Below are 23,181 nucleotides of genomic sequence, written 5' to 3'. Positions count from 1 at the left end.
GTCAAGTTTTAGACCTCCTCAGTCAAGGTTTGCCTTCAGAGTTCAATTGCAACACCGCAATTTTCTCTCAGGCTGAAAAAGTGACAATGACTGACAGGTCAGATCTTTGGCATGAGGAACAAACAGGCCATTTAAGTGGTTTAAAAAAGCCCAATACTTGTTGACAGGGTATTTCAAAGCTAAACCAAGGAAGAGAAAAGAATAAAAAGGATCTGAGTGGGAACCTTTCATAGTTTCTGGTGTTTGTTCAGTGTAATTGATTGCTTTCTATTTGCCCCTGTGGAAGTAATGTGCTTTCAGAAATCTAGACAGACCTGGCTGATCCAGTTTTCTTTGTAAAAACATAACCAACCGGCTGCGTCTCAGCTGAGAGTGATAATGTTTTTTCAATGTAAATATGTGGTTATTGCTGTACGTAAACACCTCCACTCTGCTCCTCTTTCAGCGACTCAGCTATGGAGAGCTCTGTTGAGGTTTCCCAGACTGGTAACATCTCAAGCCCCAAGCCTTCTCTTGCCCCCAAACCCCGGCTCGCTCCCAAGCCCTTCTCCCTGCAGAAGAACACCACCATCCGCTCCATTCACGCCCCAAAGTCAGTGGCTGCGACCTCCAAGAAAACAACACAGCAGACTGGAAAATCTGAGGCCACAGGTGCTCCCAAACCGACTGTGACCACCCCTGCTCAGAAACCCCCTCAACAAACCACCACCTCTGACTCCAAACCCAGCTCTGTGAGTGTGCTCACCAAAGATCAGCCAAAAACAACCAAAGAAAGCAAACCAAGTCCATGTGGAGAGGATTCTCTTGATTCCAGCGTAGGAAAATCAGAACCAGCCTCACAAACCGCTCCACCCAAGGAGACACCCAAGTCTGAGCCAATCCAGAAAGATGATGTCATCAAAGCGAACCACAAAGCGTCCACAGATATTGTAAACTCAGAACAGATAGACAGGAAAAAGAAAGAAACTCAGACTTCTGTCGTCGAAAAACTCGAAGAATCAGGAAGTGACGTTTCCTCTGCAGACACTCCAGAATATCGATGGGGCAGCAGCAGGAATCGTCTGTCCACAGAGCTCAAATCCAAGTTTGAATCAGCTGGCCTATCTCTGCCCCCTCAGCCAGCTGTAATTACATCTGCAGCCACCGCCAAAGATGATGCAAACAAGCCTTCAGATCCCAAGCCGAGCCACACGACATCAGAGCCGAACAGAGAGAGTGAAGCACCAAAGGAGGATTACAGCGGAGGAAACAGTATAAAACGCAGAATCAGTCTCCTGTTCGACTCGTCATCGAGGCCAGAGGTCATGACAAAGAAAGAGGAGCCAGAAGTTATAAATGGTACAGAAGGTGTAAAGGGTGTAAAGGAGAGAATCAAGAACTGGACCACGGAAACAATCTCAGACAGTCCCAAGGCGGAGAAAAAGCCTCAGGTTGCGTCCCGACCTCCCTCTAAGAGGTGAGCGAGCCTGCTGTCATTTGGGCTGTTTGTGTTTGGTGACGGGTTAAGACATGAGTCAAAGATAAAGAACATTCTCTTGCAAGTGCAATCAAGCAAGAAGTTTATTTTAAGCTTTGTGGTGCATATTATCGTTTGCTATTATTGGCAAGGGTTAACCTTTAATTTCTTTTTACGATCAGATGTGAGCAACAGATCTAAAGCCCAAGACACGCTTCAGACTTTTAATGTCAGCTCTTGTTGTAATTTATCTTCCTTCTTGTAAAAGTTATTCGTTTGCATAGAATTTGCACTGCAGAGTTTTTGTTCGTCACAATGGAGAGAGTAAAGTTACTCCAGTCCTGTCAGAGGTAGTAACTGCAGGACTAGAACTCTTTGGAGTTACTTCACGTCTCCTAACTTACTGTTCTTTGTGTGGACATCACTAGCAGTGTGGTAAATGAATAACGTAGCTTGGAATATCAAGGTTGTGGCCAGATTTATGTCCTCAAATAACGAACGCTAGATAAGAGTGCAAAGTATGAATATTGAGATTAGATGTCCAACCTACTGCACAAGTATAGAGTAAAGAGTGTTCACCCATTTTCTTCATTAACCACCGGTATGTAGCCACTCAGGGAGTTTTATTTGCCCAGGTTTTGCCCAGTTAAAATAAATGTCAGTAGAATTTTTCGTTGGAAATTACATTCAAAAAGTTCAACAGAAAGATTTCCTCCTCAATCAACAGTTGGAACTTCTTTATCTCAAAGAAATAAATCCTATGAATACTGTTAACTCGTGTTCTGTGGATGATCCTGAGTGACAAAGACACTTTTTTTCTTAAAAGAGATGTTGTTTTTGGAATTTTCAAAATGTAAACTTTTAGTCTATGAGCACCAAAAATTGTGGTGACATAAAGACTGAAAATTTAGAGATTCATTTCTCAAAACTATCTCACTGACTCACTATCTCACTAACAATCTGAATGGCTAGATACAACGAGAGGTAAGTAAAAGAATATGCTGCTTTTTTTTGTAATTTGGGTAAACCAAGCCAACTCTTTAAAGCAGTAGTTGGTGAGAAATGAGAATGAGGTCATACCACTCCCATTTCTGTGGGGTAAATATGACCCAAGAGACAGCAGGTGATTAGCTTAGCTTAGCATAGTCATCGAAGCTGGCTCTGTCCAAAGTCTCTTAAAGTTAGAATTAATGATCGGAGTCTGGAGTCTTGCTGGTCGCCTGGCAACCTCACCGCGCTGACAAGACTCTAGGAAGTCACAGTGTCAGGCCAAGACCTGAGCTGTGTTTATAACTGCATACTAACACATTGCATACTACATACTCAGTTCGTTTGTGCTGCATACTTTACAAACATTAACGACTTCCAGCTGAATGTTTACCTGGAAGTATACTTGTGCATCACATGACGGTACTGACCAGTCCCAGTTTGAATGAGAATTGCTTTACACATACACTACCGGTCAAAAGTTTTAGAAAACCCCAATTTTTCCAGTTTTTTATTGAAATTCAAGCAGTTCAAGTCAAATGAACAGCTTGAAAGGGTACAAAGGTAAGTGGTGAACTGCCAGAGGTAAATAAAAAAAGGTAAGCTTAACCAAAACTGAAAGATAATGTACATTTCAGAATTATTCAGGGAACAAGAAATGGGTTAACAACTTAACTCTATGGAGTCTTGGGCTATTTTGTCCATTTTTGAATTCTTTTCATTTTTTGTAATTTTGTGTCTTTTTGGTCATTTTGTGTCTTTTTTTAGTCCTTTAGTCCAACATAAAATGTGATTTTGAATCTTTTTTACTTTCAAAACACTATTATGCTCAATCAAGAATTTTAAATGTTGCAAATGTGCATTAATTTCAGAGTACACTGAGACATTAAACTGCATAATTTTCAATTAAATTTTGGAAAAGTTGATGTGTTCTAAAACTTTTGACCAGTAGTGTATAAAAGCCAACTGTATTAAATGTGTTTTCTTCAACACACTATCACTCACCATGATAAATATTTTTTCCAACCAGTTAATTGTCTTAACTGCCTGCCTTGCAGTCCGCCATTGGACAGTTTAAATGGTCACGATGCGTTTTGGGGCGGTCGGGTACGGGCATTAAGCTCACACTGCATGCTCAGAAATTCTTGTTAGTTGAGTTTACAACAAGGCATTAATTGTATCCACTAAATCCACATACTATTCAGTTGGAGGTCGCTGTAAAACCACAACCTAACAAACAAGATAAAACATGTTAATACTAAGCTTTAGAGGTGCTGGTAGAAAGATTTTTTGCTTAGCTAAGCTTTCAGGCTGCTGATTGTAGCTTTGTATTTAACATCACAAGCCATAAGAGAGGTATAACACAGCTATTCTCAACCTTGGGGTCGGGACCCCAATTGGGGTCGCGAGATGATTTCTGGGGGTCGCCAAATCATTTTGGAAGTCAGCTCTGTCTCCACTGTGTTAGAGTGTTCATGTGTTTTAGTCTTTTTGGTCATTTAATGTCTTTTTGGTCATTTTCTGTGTTTTTATGTAATTTTGTGTGTTTTTATGTAATTTTGTGTGTTTTTTTGGTCATTTTGTGTCTTGTTTGGTCATTTTGTGTTTTTTTTTTGTCATTTTGTGTTTTTTTTGTCATTTTGTGTCTTTTTTTGGTCATTTTGTGTCTTGTTTGGTAATTTTATGGTCATTTTGTGTCTTTTTTTGTCATTTTGTGTCTTTTTTTTTGGTCATTTTGTGTCTTGTTTGGTCATTTTGTGGTCATTTTGTGTCTCTTTTGGTCATTTTGTTTCTTTTTTTGGGTGATCTGAACTGTGCGTGTGAGATTGTGTTCAGTGAGCGGGGGTCGCGGACAACATGCATATTAAATTGGGGGTCGCGACTCAAAAAGGTTGAGAACTACTGGTATAACATGTGCTTGGGTGAGCTCTGCTATTGATTTGTTGACAATTCTTTTGAAGCAAGATCATTTATTTATCCTCTTCCACAGCGTTGAACCAGCAGCTGTTCCACCAGCAGAGAAAAAACCCAAAATGCCGCCTGTTGAACCAATTGCAACCGTGACAACATCCAGTCCGGCAGGGGATCTTCCTTCAAAGGTCTCACCTGCTGAACAAGCCACAGATACCCCAATGGAAACATCTAAAGATGCTGTCATTGAAGAGACGTCACCAGAAAGCTCTAGAGAGACATCAGGAGAGCAGATGCAGAACAAATCAACAGAGGGGGATGTCCAGTTACGCAACCGCAGCTCATCTGCAACTCACACCGACACCGATGAGGGAGGCTCGGGTCTCAAGAGGGACAACGTCAAACGGCGTTCTGTTCGCTTCGGTATCGTGGAGAGAGATGATGGCGGGCCTCCACTGATCCTGGGCTCAGCATCTGATTCCAGTGAAGAAGAAGAGGGAGAAGAAACTGCTGAGGATGAAGCTGAGGAGGACATCCCTGTTTCAGTGCCAGTCTACAGAAGAGTAGGAGGTCTTCAGAAGAAAGACGAAGAGGCACAAAAGCATGAAGAGGAACGATTGAAACATTTGGAATTTGAAAAAAGACGGAGAGCAGAGGAGACCGAAGAGGCCAGACTCAAGTTGGAAGAGGAGCGGAAGCAAAAAGAAGAAGAAGAAAGGGTGAAAGAGAAGGCAAGGCAGAGGGAAGAGGAGGAGAGAGAGACGCTGAGGAAGGAGGAAATGGAGAGAAGCAAAAAGGGGGAATGGGAGCGAGAAAGGTTGAAAGAGGAGGAGAGGGAAAGGGAAAGGATGAGAGAAGAGCAGATGGAGAAGGAAAGACAGATGGAGCTGATGTGGCAGAAACAGAGAGAAGAGGAGAGAGAGAGGGCAAAACAGAAAGAGGAAAGACTTAAACATGAGGAGGAGAGGGAAAAGGACAGATTGAAGGAAGAGGAGAGATTGAGGGAAGAAAAAGAAAGACAGAGGCTGAGGGAGGAGCAGGAGATTCACGAGCATGAGGATCACAAATTGGAGGTAAAACTGAGAGCGAAGGGAATAAGTAAAGCAAAACTACGAGAGGAGGAGTGGGAAAAGGAGTGGGTGAACAAGACGGGGGGGTTGACAGGAGAAGAAGAAGAGAGGGAAAGAGAGAAGGAGTTGGAGTTGATCTGGCAAAAGAAGAATGAGGAGGACAGGGAGAGGGCGAGACAGAAGGAGGAGATACTCAGAGAGGAGAGTAGCAAAGAAAGGTTATTAGAGGAGATGATGGCAAGAGACAGGGAGATGCAAAAGAGACTGAAAGAGCAACAAGAAAGAGAAGAAGAGATGGAGAGAATGAGGAAAATAGAGATGGAGAGACAGAGAGAGGCGAGACTCAGACAAGAGGCGCAAGAAAAAGAAAGACTACTAGAAGAGGCCAAGGAAAGAGAAAAGGAGATGCAAAGGAGGCTCAAAGAGCAACAAGAAAGAGAAAAAGAGATGGAGAGAATCAGGCAAATAGAAATGGAGAGACTCAGACAAGAGGCACAGGAGAAAGAAAGACTACTAGAAGAGGCCAAGGAAAGGGAAAAGGAGATGCAAAGGAGGCTGAAAGAGCAACAAGAAAGAGAAGAAGAGATGGAGAGAATGAGGAAAATAGAGATGGAGAGACAGAGAGAGGCGAGACTCAGACAAGAGGCGCAAGAGAAAGAAAGACTACTAGAAGAGGCCAAGGAAAGGGAAAAGGAGATGCAAAGGAGGCTGAAAGAGCAACAAGAAAGAGAAGAAGAGATGGGAAGAATGAGGCAAATAGAGATGGAGAGGCAGAGGGAGGAGGAGAGAAGGGAAGAGGAACGGAAGAGGCAGATAGAAAAAGAAAGAGTGGAGGAGCTGGAGAGGAAAATGCAAGAGGAGTTGGACAGGAAGCGAGCTCAAGAAGTGGAAGAGAAGCTAAGAATGGAGGAGGAAAGAAAAAGGCAGAGTGTGTCGGACGAAGCAGAGCCGAGTTTAATCAGCTTTGACTCTGAAGACGTCCCTCAGAAGTCACCACTTTCACCCCTCAGGCCCACAGAGAATCTGCTTGATGTTGTTTACGATGACTTCTCCGTCAAACCGTCTCTGATGGATGTGGATTTTGACGACTTTTCCGTCAAACCGAGGAGGCGGGGCACGCAGCCCAAAGCAGAAAGTAGGCCGGTCATCCAGAGTTGGGAAGCTGCCTCTGAGGATAAAGAGGAAGTAGAAGCGCTGGTGCCCCTGGATGTCAGTCCGAGAGAATATAGAGTCCGAGAGCCGGTGGAAAAACCACCCAGCCCAGAGCCGACACCAGCCCGGGAGGAGCCCAAGCAGGAGGAGGAACAGCTCATCTCCATGCAGGTGGAGGAGGAGGAAGAGGAGAAGGAGAGGGAGGAAGAGGAAGAGGAGGAGACAAGGGAAGATGAAGTGGAAGAAGACAAGAAGGAGGTAAATACAAAATTCCGTTTTATTCTATTGCCCGCTCCTGATAGATAGTGTTGTTGCCAGCATAGTTGCATAAAAGGGGAAATTGTTGGGTGACACAGAATGGGTGAGGTTAAACACAGAGACAGGAGTGTACATGTACATGTGGAGATTTCACCACTGAATCACATCAGCCTGGCAGCCACACACACCTCACTTGCACCAACACATTGGCATTCCTGTAACACGAGGAAAAACATCTTGTTATACTTGCTTCACCCTCATTCAGTCACAGCTTAAGAACGCGTGTGTTGTGCATGTGTGTGTGTGTAGATGTGACATTGAGTAATGAAACAAGCATGACCTGAAACCGACATCTACGTGACATGTGTCAGGAGTAGTATCATACCAAGGTTATTATAGTTAACGAAAACTAACAAAATAACGAAAACTAAATTGAAAAAACATTTTCGTTAACTGAAATAAAAATAAAAACTAGAGTTTTTAAAAAAAACGATAACTAACTGAAACTGTATTGTGTGGTTACAAAACTAACTAAAACTAGTTTTCATCTTTGTCAACTTTTTTCATTCATAATTCAGTGTTTCTATTTCAATATGCAGGAACACATAGTAAATATGTTTATTGAGACCGGGATGTTTACACTTCAACCAAAATACAAAACACCCAGAACTGTAAGAGTTAATAACCTTATTGGTGCTAAGATGGATAAACCAAAGGAAATGAAGGCACATACCCATTACTAAAAAACTAAAACTAACACTAAAACTAATAAAAACTAAGCATTTTCAAAAAATAAAAACTAAACTAAAACTACCAAACTCACTCTAAAAACTAACTAAAACTAACTGAATTTGAAAACAAAAATGCACAACGAAATTAAAACTAAAACTAATGAAAAATCCAAAACTATTATAACCTTGGTAGTATCTGCCCTTGATGGCAGCGAGAGCTAAGTTCTTACATAAAAATACTGATAGTGTTGAAGAAATATTAGTGTTGACTTAGGAGGTGTGATGATTAAAAACATAGCTGTGAATGTGCATGTTTCACTCTGAAACATATGATATGTCTTTCAGTCATCTGTAACAGCACATCACAGTATATTAACGCTGTGCTTGCAGAAAGCAGGTGTGGTTATGACAGAAAGAAGTTAAACAGGAAGTGAGGTTAAGACTTCCTCTGATCTGTCTGTGGCTTTCGTTTTGTTCTTATTTCTGGTAAAGAAAATATTTATACTTATACTTTATACTAAGACTTACTAAGACTATACTAAGACCAAAGGCAGTAAGAAAATAAAGAAGGTAAGAAAGGTATAGAGATGGATTATTTCACATGGGCATCTTGGATGAGTTATTTCCAGCAGCTATGGGTGAGTCTTTGCAGATTTAAATGTTTCCTTGTATGTGTTAGTGGTTTCGCAGAGTCAGTTATTATGCTTCAGATTTCTTTTTGGTGTTGTAATGCAGTAATATAGTCTGCCACATAGTTAACCACTGCGATAGGAATTAGTTTGCTGCAATGAAGGCAATTTACTGTACTAATTAAAGCAAAATTTAATACACTTCATGTGTGAAAGATATCTCATTGGACTTTAAAAACTGGGATGAACCTTTTTCACTATTTTCTAACATTTTATAGTATATTTTATAGACATTTTCTACTCCTGATTGGTAAAATCCATTTCTTCACTCTTACAATTGAAAGACTGAAGCCTTTGACCACTTTTATCTTACACATGAGAAAAGTATTCAGTTTTTATTAATGCTGCTATGCTTACGATATGGTACAAAGATATCATAAGACTGCCTGTGACAAAATGTTTATTTTCTGCTTCAGCTGATTCACACCCAAAGACCTGTTAAAGTTGTAGTACAGCTGCAGTCAACAAACCATGTCTGAGCTAACTACTGGGTGGACCCACAAATGAACGTCATCATGGCACTGATGGCCGAATGTAGTAGTACTGATCTGTTTGCAAGTGTAATAGTCTGCTAATGTTGCTGTAACATTTTTATTTTTTTATTTTATCTTTATTAAGGCCAACAGGTTACATTCAACATAGGATATTTTCCCTTCTTAAAAAAACAAAACATAATTTCTCTTATATGTACAGGTTCCTGATACATAGGAAAAGCAAAGAAAGGAAAAGAAAACTAAATCATAGAAAAGATAACGATCAGGATTTTCATTCTGTATCCATAGATATACATCAACATCAGTTTTCTTCCCAGGCCCAATTTTTTTACATTTTTATGTATTAACATTATGAACAGTTCGAACATAAGAGGGAGTTTCACTTTAATTCTCTGAAAGAAAATAAATAAAGAAAAAGGGTCATGCATACACATAGATAATAACAACTAGACAGCTGTAACATTTTAGTCACCTTAACACTATTAGCCTGGTTATAGGTAATGGAGTAACAGACCAGAGTAACATACCTTAAAAAAGCACATTTAAATGCAAGGTGAAACTACACAAAATCTTGTGGGAGAAATGAACATTAAAAATCTGAGAATGGCAAGGAAGGTTGACCACACTTTCCTAGGAAAAGAGACAAGGAAGCAAACAATTAAAAGTAAACGCCTTATCAGAGTAAATCTGAGAGAAGTAACAGCTAACAGGGGCATGCCAGTCAAGACAGATCAGTTAAACACCTGTTTGAACATGCAACATTTTTGAGTTAATGAAAACTCTGAACCTTAGAACCCTGAACTGTGTGTGTGTGTGTGTGTGTGTGTGTGTGTGTGGGTGTCTGTGTGTGTGGGTGTGTTTGTGTGTGTGTGTGTGTGTGTGTGTGTGTGTGTGGGTGTGTGGGTGTGTGATACTGTGTTTCTGTTTGCTGTGTGCATGTTCAGCAAACAAACCAACCCTCAATGCGAGCTACTGTAAGGAGGCTTTATCCATACACAGCAGTTAACTGCTGTTTTGCCATCAGTATTGAAGCTTTGTTGGTCATGATTGTGAAAGTACTGCCCTGTTTTCACCACTGAGTGGTGCTGCTGCTCTTAAAAATTGCACTTCCCTATTCTGCAACACAGAAACCAACAAGTTTATCTTATGTAGAGCATCTTTCACTGATATAAAATGTACGGCCACCTTCGAAACAGCAAAGTTTGACAGATAAAATGTCACCTGCAAGAAAACCTCTACAGCAAAGACACTATTGTGTGGCAAAGAAAGGCTTTTATTTTGATAGGCAGAATGACGATAATGTTTCCTGGGCAAACACAGGCTGTGCAGACAACCATGGAGCCTCTTTCAGGCTACTGACTATAAGACAGACAGACAGACGGATGGATGGATGGATAAATGGATGTTATAGTCAGAAGAGCCATGGTGCTATGTGGTCATCATGCCCTCATTTGGATCTGGTCAACAGGGCAGCGTGTCAGAATGACCATACATGGTGCCCCTCTTTCTCTGTCTCTCTACTCAATCTCTCCACCCCGTTTTGAGAGATTCCGTCATCCCCTTTACACACACACTTTCTGGCACTACATACACAAAGGAGGATGGGCTAAACCACGGACAAGAAAGTTCACATGTCCACTGTCCATTCTCCCAGTGAACTCAAACTTTTTCTGAACTTTCCAAAAGTTTTCCTGGTTTCCTGCTGTCCCCTCTACCTACTGCCCTCACAAAGACCTGTTTCATGCAGCTACCTGCATCATTTACCTACGGGAGAAAGAGAGCAGCAGAGGGAGGTGCAGAAAGCACCTTGGCCCAGCCTGCCGCACCTTCTTTCCCCTGGGATTTTCCACATCCGAGCACAGACCTCTGCTTTGTTGTGACGTTCTGTGAAATCACTCAGGTATGGAGGAGATAAAGGGGTGATCTAACTCTCTGTACCTGGCTTTGGATGTTTGGAGTGGCAAATATTTCCCACGCTGCTTTTCCTTTTTTTTTCTTAAGTTGTGATGTGAGCTGGGACAAAGGTGCAGAAGCAAACAGGCTCTTGCAGAAGAAGTCTTTGGGAGAGAAAGAGGGTGCACATGAAAACAGGTAATCTTTAAAACTGTCTGTGCATTACTCAAAGCATATTTCCTTTTTTTTTTTTTTACTTCCAAAGTGATATTTTTGATGGAGAGTTACTTCTGAAATGGATCATAATGCAATTATGGTGAAGTCTTCCTTCTGGAGGCTGCTGTTTAGAATGTCACATCAATCATAGTGAAAGCTGCCGTGGAATAGTGTTGTCACAGTGCAAACACATGGCTGGAGAGACTATTTACTTCTTTGCTGACAGCAAATAATAGACTGTTCCAGGAAGTTTGTGTGACCTGAACCATAAAAAATATGGATAAAGAGGATGGATCCTGCTCAAATGAAAGATGGACTATATCTCGGTCTGTCTGACGACAGAAACCTTTTCACAAAAAAGACAATTTACCTGTTTACCTTCTGCCCGTTGAAAATGAGAACTGAAAGGCAGATCACAGACGCGACTTTCTGACTCACCCACACAATCCCATTATCTCTAACAAAGCTAAACCTCAGTTTCTCTGGTGACCCAGTTCCCATGGTGACCCTGGTGCCTGGAAGACCAGCTGTGTGAGCTTTTCAACCATGCAGTACTTTGGAGGGAAGCTGTCGGCCGCCCAGCTGCAGGTGGCGGGCTGGGTGGGCAGCATGAGACGCTCCCTGCAAGGGGCTCTGGAGCTGGTGTGGGGCACCGCAGAAGATAAGCAGGAGGAAGAGAAGGATGATAAAGAGGAGGAAGAAGAAGAAGAAGGTGGAGATGGAGGAGGAAGGTTTCAGAGAGCTATGTCACCGCTTCGAAGCTTCGCCAGACGTAGCAGGAGGTCCCTGCGTCGCTTCTCCATCAGAAGTCGGCAGACTCTGCAGAGGAGGGCCACTGAAACCTGCTCTGTAAGAGCTCATGTAGGAACCAACTAGAAGTCAATGAAGGCTCTGAAATGATCTGTTCTTATCATATCCAGGTCACGTTTAATGATTAGTATTGTTAATGACGATCAGATTTTACATGAATAGCCTTTAAAGGCTTGGCTCACTCATTTCAGCTGATATTAGGTACAAAGAGAGATGAACATTACAGGATTGGAGGTTTTGACATTCTATGAAGTACTTATTTATAGTCAGTGCATAGAGAGCAAACAAAATTACATATTTTTGTATGCCAACCCAGAAGTTAGCATCTCCATGGGGTCTATTGAGAATTCACCTATGGGATTTTTACATTTTATTTTGGATTATTGCAGACATACCTTACTGATGCTGATGGGTTTTGTTCAGCAGGATAACCATCACAAATTATGATGTTTGAAGCATTAATGCAGCCGACAGAAGTAAAAAGCTAACGTTATGGGTAACACTTTACAATTACCATCTAAGTGATGTTTATAGATGGTTTATAGACCAATTATTAACCATTTACAAAGTAATATACATATTTAATTTTTAAATGTTTTAAACCAATTTCTTAAATGTATATGAATCATTTCAAAACCACATAACATACTTAATATGGTGTTAAAAATGTTATAAAGAGTGCAACTATAACTATTAATTAACTATTAATTATAATATATTGGTTTGTTAATGGTAAAGTAACGATTAATTTACATTAATATACCATCTATTTGCCATTTATAAATCATTTACTTAGTTAAACAATAAAATTATGTATTTACCATTCTAAATGGCCTATATACAGTCTATAAATGATGATTAAACATTACATCTATTACATCAAACAAAACATCTGTTTACCATTTATAAATGGTGGTTATTGTAAAGTGTTACCACGTTATGATATAGCGAACTACTCCACGGTCGCATGGCTTAAATGTTAAATGATCTCCAACAAGCTAACCAGCGGTTTTGACAAGCTAGCGAAACCATAGCCAAATAAATTGTTTGTCCCTGACAGCCACTGTTGTCTCATTTAGCCACTTGTTAGCTGTTCTATGCACCTGGCAAAGCCACCAAACTCTATTGACAAAAACAGTAATTTTACCGCTGCCTCAATCAGTTAGTTTGTTTCAGAGGTGGAAAAAGTATTCAGATCTCTTACTTAAGTAAAAGTACTAATACCACACTGTGAAATTACTCCATTACAAATAAAAGTCCTGCATTCAAAATGTACTTAAGTGAAAGTACAAAAGTATCAGCATCAAAATGTACTTAAAGTATCAAAGTAAAAGTACTCATTATGCAGAATGGAGCCGCTTAGATTATTTTATATATTCCAAATATTATATTAGAGTATTATTAATGATGCATTTATGTATACAGCGTTTTAATTTTCTCAAGGTAGGGCTCATATTGACTACTTAATATTCTGTTATGAGGTTTATTTTAAAAATTGTCTAATCACCTAAATTTAGTGTTTTTTTATGTTAAACCTCAACCTGTAAAGTAACTAAAGCTGTCAGCTAAATGTAGTGGAGTAAAAAGTACAATATTTGCCTCAAAATGTAGTGAAGTAGAAGTATAAAGTGACATAAAATGGAAATACTCAAGTAAAGTACAAGTACCTCAAAATTGTACTTAAGTACAGTACTTGAGTAAAAGTACTTAGTTACTTTCCACCACTGGTTTGTTTGTACCATTTTGACTCTGGTGTTTAAAGCTCGCTCATTTCAATTGACATTAGGTACAATGATAAATGAACACAGCAGCTTTTAGGACCTGGGTTCACCAAATTGAGACCAAGATAGCAAGGTGCTTTTTACAGTTTGAACCAAAGCTCCATTTATCCAATAGTCTGATATTTCCCCGTCCCATGTGTCAACAGATAACCATGCAAATGTAAAAAAAAGAGTACAGCAGGCAGTGGCAGAGTTTCAGGAAGGACGCGGTTATCTGATAAAGTTGTCCGAATGTAGTGTTTTATCAGTGGTCATGCATGCCCTTCCTCTCAGTGTCTGTGGTGTGTTAAAGATAAAGCAGAGGACTATAACAAAGTGTGACACAGTGAGATAAGTATGGCTGTTTATGTGTGTGCCCTCTGCATCTGGCTGCCTTTAGTTCAAGCTGATCACATTAAGTCATGGCCGTTGCAGTTTTAAAGCTCTTCCACAGTTGAAATTGGCGTTTCCCCCACTATATATCATTACATTTGAACCCATAACATTTGATTAGAATTATAATCGCCTACATCAGGGGTGGTCAACCTGTGGCTCCAGAGCCTCATGTGGCTCTTTAGGCCGCCTGCTGGGGCTCTCAGTGGCTGAGACAAAAAAAATACATATATATTTTTACATAAAAAATGTAATTTTTGGTGTAGACCAAAAACTATTTGTATTCTTCAATTGTAAAAAAAAAAGAAAAAAGTATATTAATCTTAAATATTTAAAAAGTTTTGACATTTAAGTCAACTAAAATGTGCTTCATAGCTTACAAAAGTCTCCGGCCCACGCCTTAACCTTTAAGTTTTGCCAACTTTGAGTTTAGTTTTTAGTTCCCCTAGATAGACTAGTTTTCAAAATCGTATTAATAAATGCATAATTTGACTATTAATAATGTTGGTAGGCTAATTTAGACTTATTAGGCTGTTTAATTTTCTCAATTTTTGCTCAATATAAGATTTGTGGCTCCATTCCGCGATTTTCTCTTTTTTTTGGCCAACAGTGGCTCTTTAGTTAGTAAAGGTTGCCCCCACCTGACCTACATCTTAGTGAAAACAACTGTTCAACTGTACTTTTAGACGCATGAACACTAAACCTGAGTATACATATTTATCTATGGATTATAATATTGTTCTGTTACAGTCTGCAATAAGGTGTCAAGACTAGGCACAGGTGATATAATAGATTTAATGATGAAATAGCCTTCAATGTATCACTTTGTCAAAGAGGTCTATAGAAAATATGCTGCCAAAACAGCATAATAGCAGGTCTGATTTTCTTTATAATAATCCCTGGTTCTGTCATTATCTGCTTTGAAGATAAAAACTAATTTATTTTTGGGTGTCAGCTGCGATACAGGAGGTAAATTTGGAGACAAATACATGCTGAAGTCTGTCTTGATAGTTTTGTAGTGTTTACTGTGGCTGCTGGCTGCAAGTGTGTGTGAACGTCTGTGTGTGTGTGTGTGTGTGTGTGTGTGTCTATACACAGTATGTGGTTGTACGTGCATAGGAGCCACAAAGGCCCGAAATATGAAAATAACCTGCAGGCTATATCCACTACTAATTTGATGATCCATCACTTTCCCTTATTAGAGGCAATGTTTGTTGGCAGTCTGCATCTATTATTCTGGATTAGAGTCTTGGTTAGTTGTTCGTGTGGCATCTTTAGATTTTATCTTCTCCAGAACAACAAAGACAAGCTGTCTTACACATTCCATTGACCGTGACAAAAATGTTTTGGAGGTAAACTGTAATAAAGCCCACTCTGTCTCAACTTGCACATCCTCCGCCCTTCTGAGCACACTGCACTGGCACATCCACACACCCACAGGGTTATGGCAGTTTAGTGTTAGGTTTGTTTGTTTGTTTTAAACTCATCTGTTTTTACGTTGTTGTTGCTGTTGTTGTGTTGATCGTCTGATAATACTTGTAAAATAAGGAACGAAATGCCTTCACGTATCCATAGTGTGTATGTACCTCTGAATGCAGCTGCACATGTGTAGATTAAAGCCGATAGAGCAGATATTTTTATATAAACAATGGCTCTAATGACTGCAATGTGAAAGGTGCCACTTAGGGAACGGTATCAAAGCTCTGATAAACTACCTGCACAGAAAACATTTGCAACTAGCTGGTGAACATAGTGGAGCATTTAGCCACTGAAGAGCTAAAAAAAAATCCATGAGGAGTTAGTTGAGGCCAAAACTGAGCTAAAATGAGTATTTAATGAGTTTAAACTCACAGTAATTATGTTTTGCTTCTAGTGGTCTCTCAATCACAAAAATAACAAACAAGGGACTTTGATGATGTCGTAAAGTTGCGTAGGATCATGGCATTTTCTCTGTGGCAAAGTAATATTTTGCATTTCTGAGACAAGTTGTGTTTCCATGGAAACAGCAATACTTTACACTGCCGTCTTCCGACAAAAGTCACTTATGTAGCTTTGTTTATTCGCTCTAAACCAGTTAATGGAAACGTCCCTTCTGTTTCAGGTTTTTTTGCTTCAAAATTCACTTCAACTTTAATGGAAACACCGCTTAGACTTGGCATACAGGATAAGAACAGTAAAAACTTTGTGAGCTGCAGTGACATCTGTAATAAAGGTGGGAGAGATTCAGGATTAATGCATAGTGTTTGAATGGCACCACTGTTGTCTGTGTCCCTGTTAGGACAGACTTTGTTTTTCTCTGCACCTAAACACAGTCTGTGGTTATAGGAAAATCACTAGAAGCCTATTCATTCATGCTGTGATGTTGGCAGATAACAGGCATTGTGCAAATGAAGCTGCTGCATGAGTCGTGAGTAATAAACGGACTTATGAAGGAGATGAGATGCGTGTGATATCATACACAGGGCAGGGGTGTTTACGCGAGTGTTGTTTTGTATCCAGGTGACAATATCAGACAACACAACATTAGGATGTGCCCCTTGACAAAATGTGAAGTGAGCCTAAAGGAATGTTTGCGAGGAAGTGCACAGTAGTTGCTTTTGTTTGGAACGTGTGTGTGTGTGTGTGTGTGTGTGTGTGTGTGTGTGTGTGTGTGTGTGTGTGTGTGCACCCATGCATTCCAGCATGTGGGCGTGACAGAGTGAGTGTGTTTGGTGTGTCTGTGTGTAGGCGCATAGGTGTGTATGCCAGTGCTCATGGTGTTTATTGAGGACAGCCCAGCCTCTGTGACCGGCTCATTAAAAGATGCATGCTTGGCTGGTCCTTAGCCCTCTGTAGTTACTGATCTTGGCTCAGCACACGGTCTACTTTCTCCCTTGCTTCAGTTTCACAATGTGAAGTTCTAATATGCAGATTTACAGAACAAAAGAAGATTTACATCGTTTGATTTTTTTGTGATAAAGCAGTCGATCCAACAGAGAGAGAGAGAGGGAGAGTCTTTCTGCTAGATATCTGAAAAATGTATCCACACAGTATACTTTATGTTTTCTCTGGTCATGTCGTATGGAATGTTTTCTTGTTCAATTTGAGTTTACATACAGTACAGGCCAAAAGTTTGGACACACCTTCTCATTCAATGTTTTTCCTTTATTTTCATGACTATTGACATTGTAAATTCATCAAAACTATTAATGAACACATGTGGAATTATGTACTTAACAAAAAAGTGTGAAATAACTGAAAACATGTCTTATATTCTAGTAAGCAAAGGGTGGTTACTTTGAGGAATCTAAAATACAAGACATGTTTTCAGTTATTTCACACTTTTTTTGTTAAGTACATAATTCCATATGTGTTTATTCATAGTTTTGATGCCTTCTGTGAGAATCTACAATGTCAATAGTCATGAAAATAAAGAAAAACGCATTGAATGAGATGGGTGTGTCCAAACTTTTGGCCTGTACTGTATGCGTAGGCAGCGTATTACATACAATAGATGGCAGTCGACATGGACTCATTTTGGAGAAGCAGGCAGGAGTACCAGCACAGAATCTAAGCAAAGTACTGCTGTGGATGGGGGCAACCACTAACAAAAAGGCCCACCCAAAAAATTAATATCAGCATAAGTTTACCCTATATTTAAACTTTTTTTTTCCCCGCTTTACCTTGCTGTCAGACAGCCCTGTTTATGTTTCAGATGGGGAAACTGAAGCTGTTATCTATGTTTTTATCAAAGCCATCAGGCTCCTTTAACTTTACCTTGGAGAAAGTAGGAATTGCTGGTATACCGCTGCCTCATTTGTTTTGTTTGTTTGTGTTATTGTTTGTCAATTTTTAATCAGAGCTCACGCTTTAAAACATCGAAGTCTCATAATACCAAAAACAAACTAAGCAATCAAGGCAAGGCAAGGCAAGTTTATTTGTATAGCAAAATTCAACACAAGGTAATTCAAAGTGCTTTACATACACATTAAAAACAGCAAGACACAATTGAAAACAGTAAAAACAGTCAATTAAAACAGGGAAGATACAGCAGGATTAAAAAAGAGATAAAATAATAAAAAGCACAAGTCAAACATTGTGTAGTTAAAAAGTAAGGGCAGTAGAGTAGAGCAGATAAGTGTTAAAGTTAAGAGTACGCTTCAGTAAACTATAGTGTTTTTAGTCCTGATTTAAAGGAGCATTAGACTAGTAACTCCTGTGTTCTGCAAGGTGAAATTAATGTTTTTGTTAACGGAGTCTGGTGGCTTTGAAGAGATCATAGATAACAGCTTCAGTTTCCCCTGCATTAACACAAAAAGGGCTGTTTGACAGCGAAGTAAAGTTGTGAAAATATTGTAAATATAGCCATACACATGAACTGAGTGGCTAAAATACACTTAGCTGCTGTCACCATCCACAGCAGTACATGGCTTTGCTCCGGTGTCAGTACTCCTGCCTGCTTCTCCAAACTGGAGGCTTAGACTGCTTTGTAGTACTGTACAGTAGGTTTTACACTGACCATGGACAAGTACCTCATATAGTCCCACCTCAAAAATCTTAACAATCCCTTTAATGTTTGTCTTTCTGTCTGTCAGGCACCAGTTAACAGTTACAGCACAAGCACTGAAGACACTGATGCTCTGATAGACGATGAGCCATACCAGCAAAGTGAGGCCTGTGAACAGACACCTGAAATTGACAGGTAGGAATTGAAGTTACAATATAACACAATACAACCCCGCAAAGACAAACACACATGCACACTGAACTGCAGACTGCATCTTTCCGTGGCTTCATTTCCTTCATTTTCCCTGATGGGAGCCAGACAGGACTAGACAGGTTTGTGTGTAATTTCTTGCATCTTGTGCTGAAGAAGATGTGGCTTCACATTGAGATGAATTGATTTAAACTGCCTGCAGAAAGAAGCCCTATAGCTGTCTGATATGGAAGTCTTAAAGTAAGTAGCCTGGAGGTGCAGTTTGGGAGGCCAAGCTTAGTTCTGGTGTATTAGTATGATCAGTAGAGCATAAAGTGTGACCAATAATTACAAAACGTGACTGTGAAACCAGAATTTATTTTCTGTTTTCAAGTCAGTGGTTACTTTACATTCATGTGTGCTTTGGACTTTGCAAAGACAAAACTTTAATATCTAACATAATGAGACATGCAATTTGCAATTTCAGGTTTTTTTTAAAACATTAATCTCCCTGTGAGCTCCCTGTGCCCCCTTGTGGCTAATAGAGCACAACACAGAAACACAGAAATGTGACTAAAATGACTCCTGAACCTGAAATGAAAGCCGATCAATGCAGTTTTCATATCATTTTGTGCTCACATATGTTTTTAAATAGCTCTCTCAGTCCAAAGCCTGTCCCCGACCAGGCTCCTGAAGTCCCCTCTGAAGAAGATACCACTGATTTGAACAGAGAGCCTGAGCTGCCTTCATTCCCTGAGGTTGGTGATTCTTTGCTTCTAATCCTTCTGCCTTCATGGATGGTTACAGCTGACGTCTGCATCATCCATTACAAACATGTAGTTTGGTTGTTAATTTGCAAACCTACCTGGGAAAAGCACACACCCTTGCAGCTGCATTGCTGTAGTGTGATGGTCCGTTAGTACAGTAGTTCTCAACCTTTTTGAGTCGCGACCCCCAATTTAACATGCATGTTGTCCGTGACCCCCGCTCACTGAACACAATCTCCCACGCACAGTTCAGATCACCCAGAAAAGAAACAAAATGACCAAAAAAAGGAAACAAAAGGACCAAAAAACAAATTGACTACAAAATGAGCAAAAAAGACACAAAATGAGCAAAAAAGACACAAAATGACCAGAAAAGACACAAAATTACCAAAAAAGACACAAAATGACAAAAAAAAGACACATATTGACCAAAAAAGACACAAAATGACCAAAATAGACACAAAATTACCCAAAAAAGAAACAAAATTACCAAAAAAAGACACAAAATGACTAAAAAAAGACACAAAATGACCAAAATGAGGAAACAAAATGACCAAAAAACAAATTGACTACAAAATGACCAAAAAAGACACAAAATGAGCAAAAAAGACACAAAATGACCAGAAAAGACACAAAATTACCAAAAAAGACACAAAATGACAAAAAAAGACACATATTGACCAAAAAAAGACACAAAATGACTAAAAATAAGACCCAAAATGACCAAAAAAAGGAAACAAAATGACCAAAAAACAAATTGACTACAAAATGAGCAAAAAAGACACAAAATGAGCAAAAAAGACACAAAATGACCAGAAAAGACAAAAAAATTCCAAAAAAGACACAAAATGACCAAAATAGACACAGAATGACCCAAAAAAGAAAAAAAATGACCAAAAAAAGACACAAAATGACTAAAAAAAGACCCCAAATGACCAAAATAAGGAAACAAAATGACCAAAACAGACACAAAATGACCAAAAAAAGACACGAAATGACCAAAAAAAAGACATTAAGTGACCAAAAAGACTAAAACACATTAACACATGAACACTTTAACACAGTGGAGACAGAGCTGACTTCCAAAATGATTTGGCGACCCCCAGAAATCATCTCGCGACCCCAATTGGGGTCCTGACCCCAAGGTTGAGAATAGCTGCGTGAGTACACACAGGTAAATATAGTATGTTATTCATTGCTTGCTAGATTCTGTGTGTGTGTCTGTGCACAGAGCTCCACTCCTCTCCTCGACACCAGCGCGCAGAGATCGAAGGCAGATCTGGGTAAGAGACGCAGTCGATCGCGTCCGTCACGCTCTGTACGGGGATTTTCAGCTCTAAAGGAAAGCCCGGACTGGAGGACCCGAGACTCCACAGGTTATTACTGCATCCTTAATGTCACCATATCTACACAGAGGGCTGGAACTCAATGGGCTGGAACTCAATGTCACCATCAAACACTGTGAAAAGCTGTTAGGAAATGTTAATTTACTCCATGTTCTGACCGAGCCGTTCTCTCTATGTTTTTAGAGGAAAAGGAGACATCCTCTAAGCAACAGGACTCGGACTCCGATGAGGAGCAGCCGAAATCGAAGATAGTCTGTTCTCCTCCCACCACTCAGAGAGTCCCCATGTTCCCCGGTCTGAGCCCTGCAGCCTTAATTGTAAGTTCTCTCAGAGTTTGAGGAGAACTAAAAATCACTAGGGATACACAGCAAAATCGGGAGTGTTAATTCAACTCACAGAGTGTTAAATTTAACACTTTTTTTGAGTTTATATAGTTCTCACGGATTCTGAGTTACAATTACACTTTGAAAAGTGTTAATATTTTAACTCTTTAATAGTGTTGAACACTCAAGTGAAAAGGAATAACACAATTTTGAGTTAAAAGTGCACTTATGTGGTGTCATAAGACAACACCAAGGGTGTCAAATATTCATTTTTAACATACACTGTGTTATTTTATGACACATTTAAGTGTTTTTTCAACACTAAAATCATGTTATTTCCTTTCATTAATGTGATAATTAACATTCGTTGTTTTGTTTTACGATACATTAAAAGTGCATTCTGTCTTTAGCCGAACATACAAGTCACAAAATCTGAAAATCAACTCCAACTGAAGTGAATCTAACTCAGGTGTCAGGTGTAAACATGTAACAACGCTGGCAGAGCTTTTTCATCACTACAAGTGTTAAAACAACTCCAAAATCAACACTCACCAACTCAAAACTATTAACACTGAAAAAACAACACTACAGATTTTGCTGTGTATTTTTGGCTTTTTAATTTTTATATATTCCTTTTTTTTCTAACTCATGAACTGTGTTGGCAAAAAGCAGACATTCAGACCCTTAAGGATAAAAGTGCACTAATTAAAACCAATTAAAACCTCCATTTTTGATTCAGCGACCATAACAGCATGAATCATGCATTTTATTTTATCAGGCTTTAAATCTAGAGGCCTGGCTTCAAATTTGCAGATTTACAGTTTTTCCCACATTGCCCTATGGGAGAATTGCTGCTATTTTCCTGTTTTTCACCAGGGTTATTGCTGCTGCCTCAACACATGTTTTTTTGGGGGGGTATTATTGAAATACCAAATACTGTGAAAAAAAATCCTCCGGGTATTTAGTATACAAAAAACTATTTGTTTATAACGGTGGAATTATGTTGAAAAATTCTGAAATTATGTTGATATTTGGTTTTTATGATCAGGACTAAAGTTGGTTAAAAGATTTGACTCAGTAAAAGTGGAAAACAATACGATTACAAACTTTCATGCCAGTTTTCTTTGTGCGATCTTTCTGTTCTCTAAGGACACTGGAGCAATCTTTTATTTAAGACAATGCATTTACAAGTGTTAACAATAATTTGTTGTCCAGTTTTTATAATGTATAACATGATGCATATGGGTGGTATTTGAAGTGAGTAATGTGTCCTTTTTAGCAAAACCTTTGGTTCCTCCCATCTAGATGGTTTTTAGATTATGTATGTATGTTTGGTAACACTTTACTTGAAGGTATCGTCATAATAGTGACATGATACTGTCATAACTGTGACATGACACAGTCATGAACGTGTCATAAACATTATGTCAGTGTCATAAACGTTTATGACTGCTGTCATTAAGTGTCATTCGGTTTTTGTCATGACAACTTGACATTAAATTTGTTTGGGATGTCCTTATTATGACAACTTGAAATTACTCAAAATGACATTACCAGAAAATTTCTTTGTCATGGCAACTTGACATTACCAAAATATGCATCTATTTTTGTGTTTATGTCAAGTTGCCATGACAAAGACATTTTCTGGTAATGTCACTTTGATTAATGTGAAGTTGTCATAATCAAGACAACCCAAAGAATGTCAACTTGTCATGACAAAAACCGAATGACACTTAATGACAGCAGTCATAAACGTTTATGACATTGACATAATGTTTATGACACGTTCATGACTGTGTCATGTCACAGTTATGACAGTATCATGTCACTATTATGACGATACCTTCAAGTAAAGTGTTACCGTATGGTTTCTGTTTTTAGCTGTTTTTCTTTCTTTTTTTTAATCCTTTTTATAATTAGAATGTTATGCTTTTAACCTGTAGCACTTTGAGATTTCCTGTAATGTAAAGTGCATTACAAATAAAATGTATTATTATTTATTATTTGCAGTGATGGAAGAAGTATTCAGATCCTTTACTTAAGTAAAAGTACCAATACCACACTGTGAAATTACTCCACTACAAGTAAAAGTCCTGCATTCAAAACTTACTTCAGTAAAAGTACAAAAGTATCAGCATCAAAATGTACTTAAAGTATCAAAAGTAAAAGTACTCGTTTTGCAGAATGACCCCACTCAGATTGTTAAATATATTCTCAATATATGATTTGATAATTATTATTGATGCATTT

At 39.1% G+C, this 23,181-nt stretch overlaps 1 protein-coding gene across 1 annotated transcript in view; it reads left to right on the top strand.

Annotated features, from left to right (window-relative positions):
- The window catches only part of tnks1bp1 (tankyrase 1 binding protein 1), a 31,619-nt gene that overhangs the window by 2,928 nt on the left and 5,510 nt on the right, over nt 1–23,181 (top strand). Inside the window, exons 2-7 of the mRNA XM_059328829.1 lie at nt 446–1,456; nt 4,434–6,834; nt 18,395–18,501; nt 19,151–19,253; nt 20,494–20,638; nt 20,792–20,925. Of these exons, the coding sequence (XP_059184812.1) occupies nt 456–1,456; nt 4,434–6,834; nt 18,395–18,501; nt 19,151–19,253; nt 20,494–20,638; nt 20,792–20,925 (3,891 nt within the window). The 5' untranslated portion in view covers nt 446–455. The remainder of the gene's footprint in view (nt 1–445; nt 1,457–4,433; nt 6,835–18,394; nt 18,502–19,150; nt 19,254–20,493; nt 20,639–20,791; nt 20,926–23,181) is intronic.

The sequence above is a fragment of the Centropristis striata genome, chromosome 3 (genome assembly GCF_030273125.1).
Source record: "Centropristis striata isolate RG_2023a ecotype Rhode Island chromosome 3, C.striata_1.0, whole genome shotgun sequence".
Taxonomy (NCBI): Eukaryota; Metazoa; Chordata; class Actinopteri; order Perciformes; family Serranidae; genus Centropristis; species Centropristis striata.
Note: the sequence above shows the minus strand (reverse complement) of the source record. Positions and strands in the feature narration are given on the sequence as shown.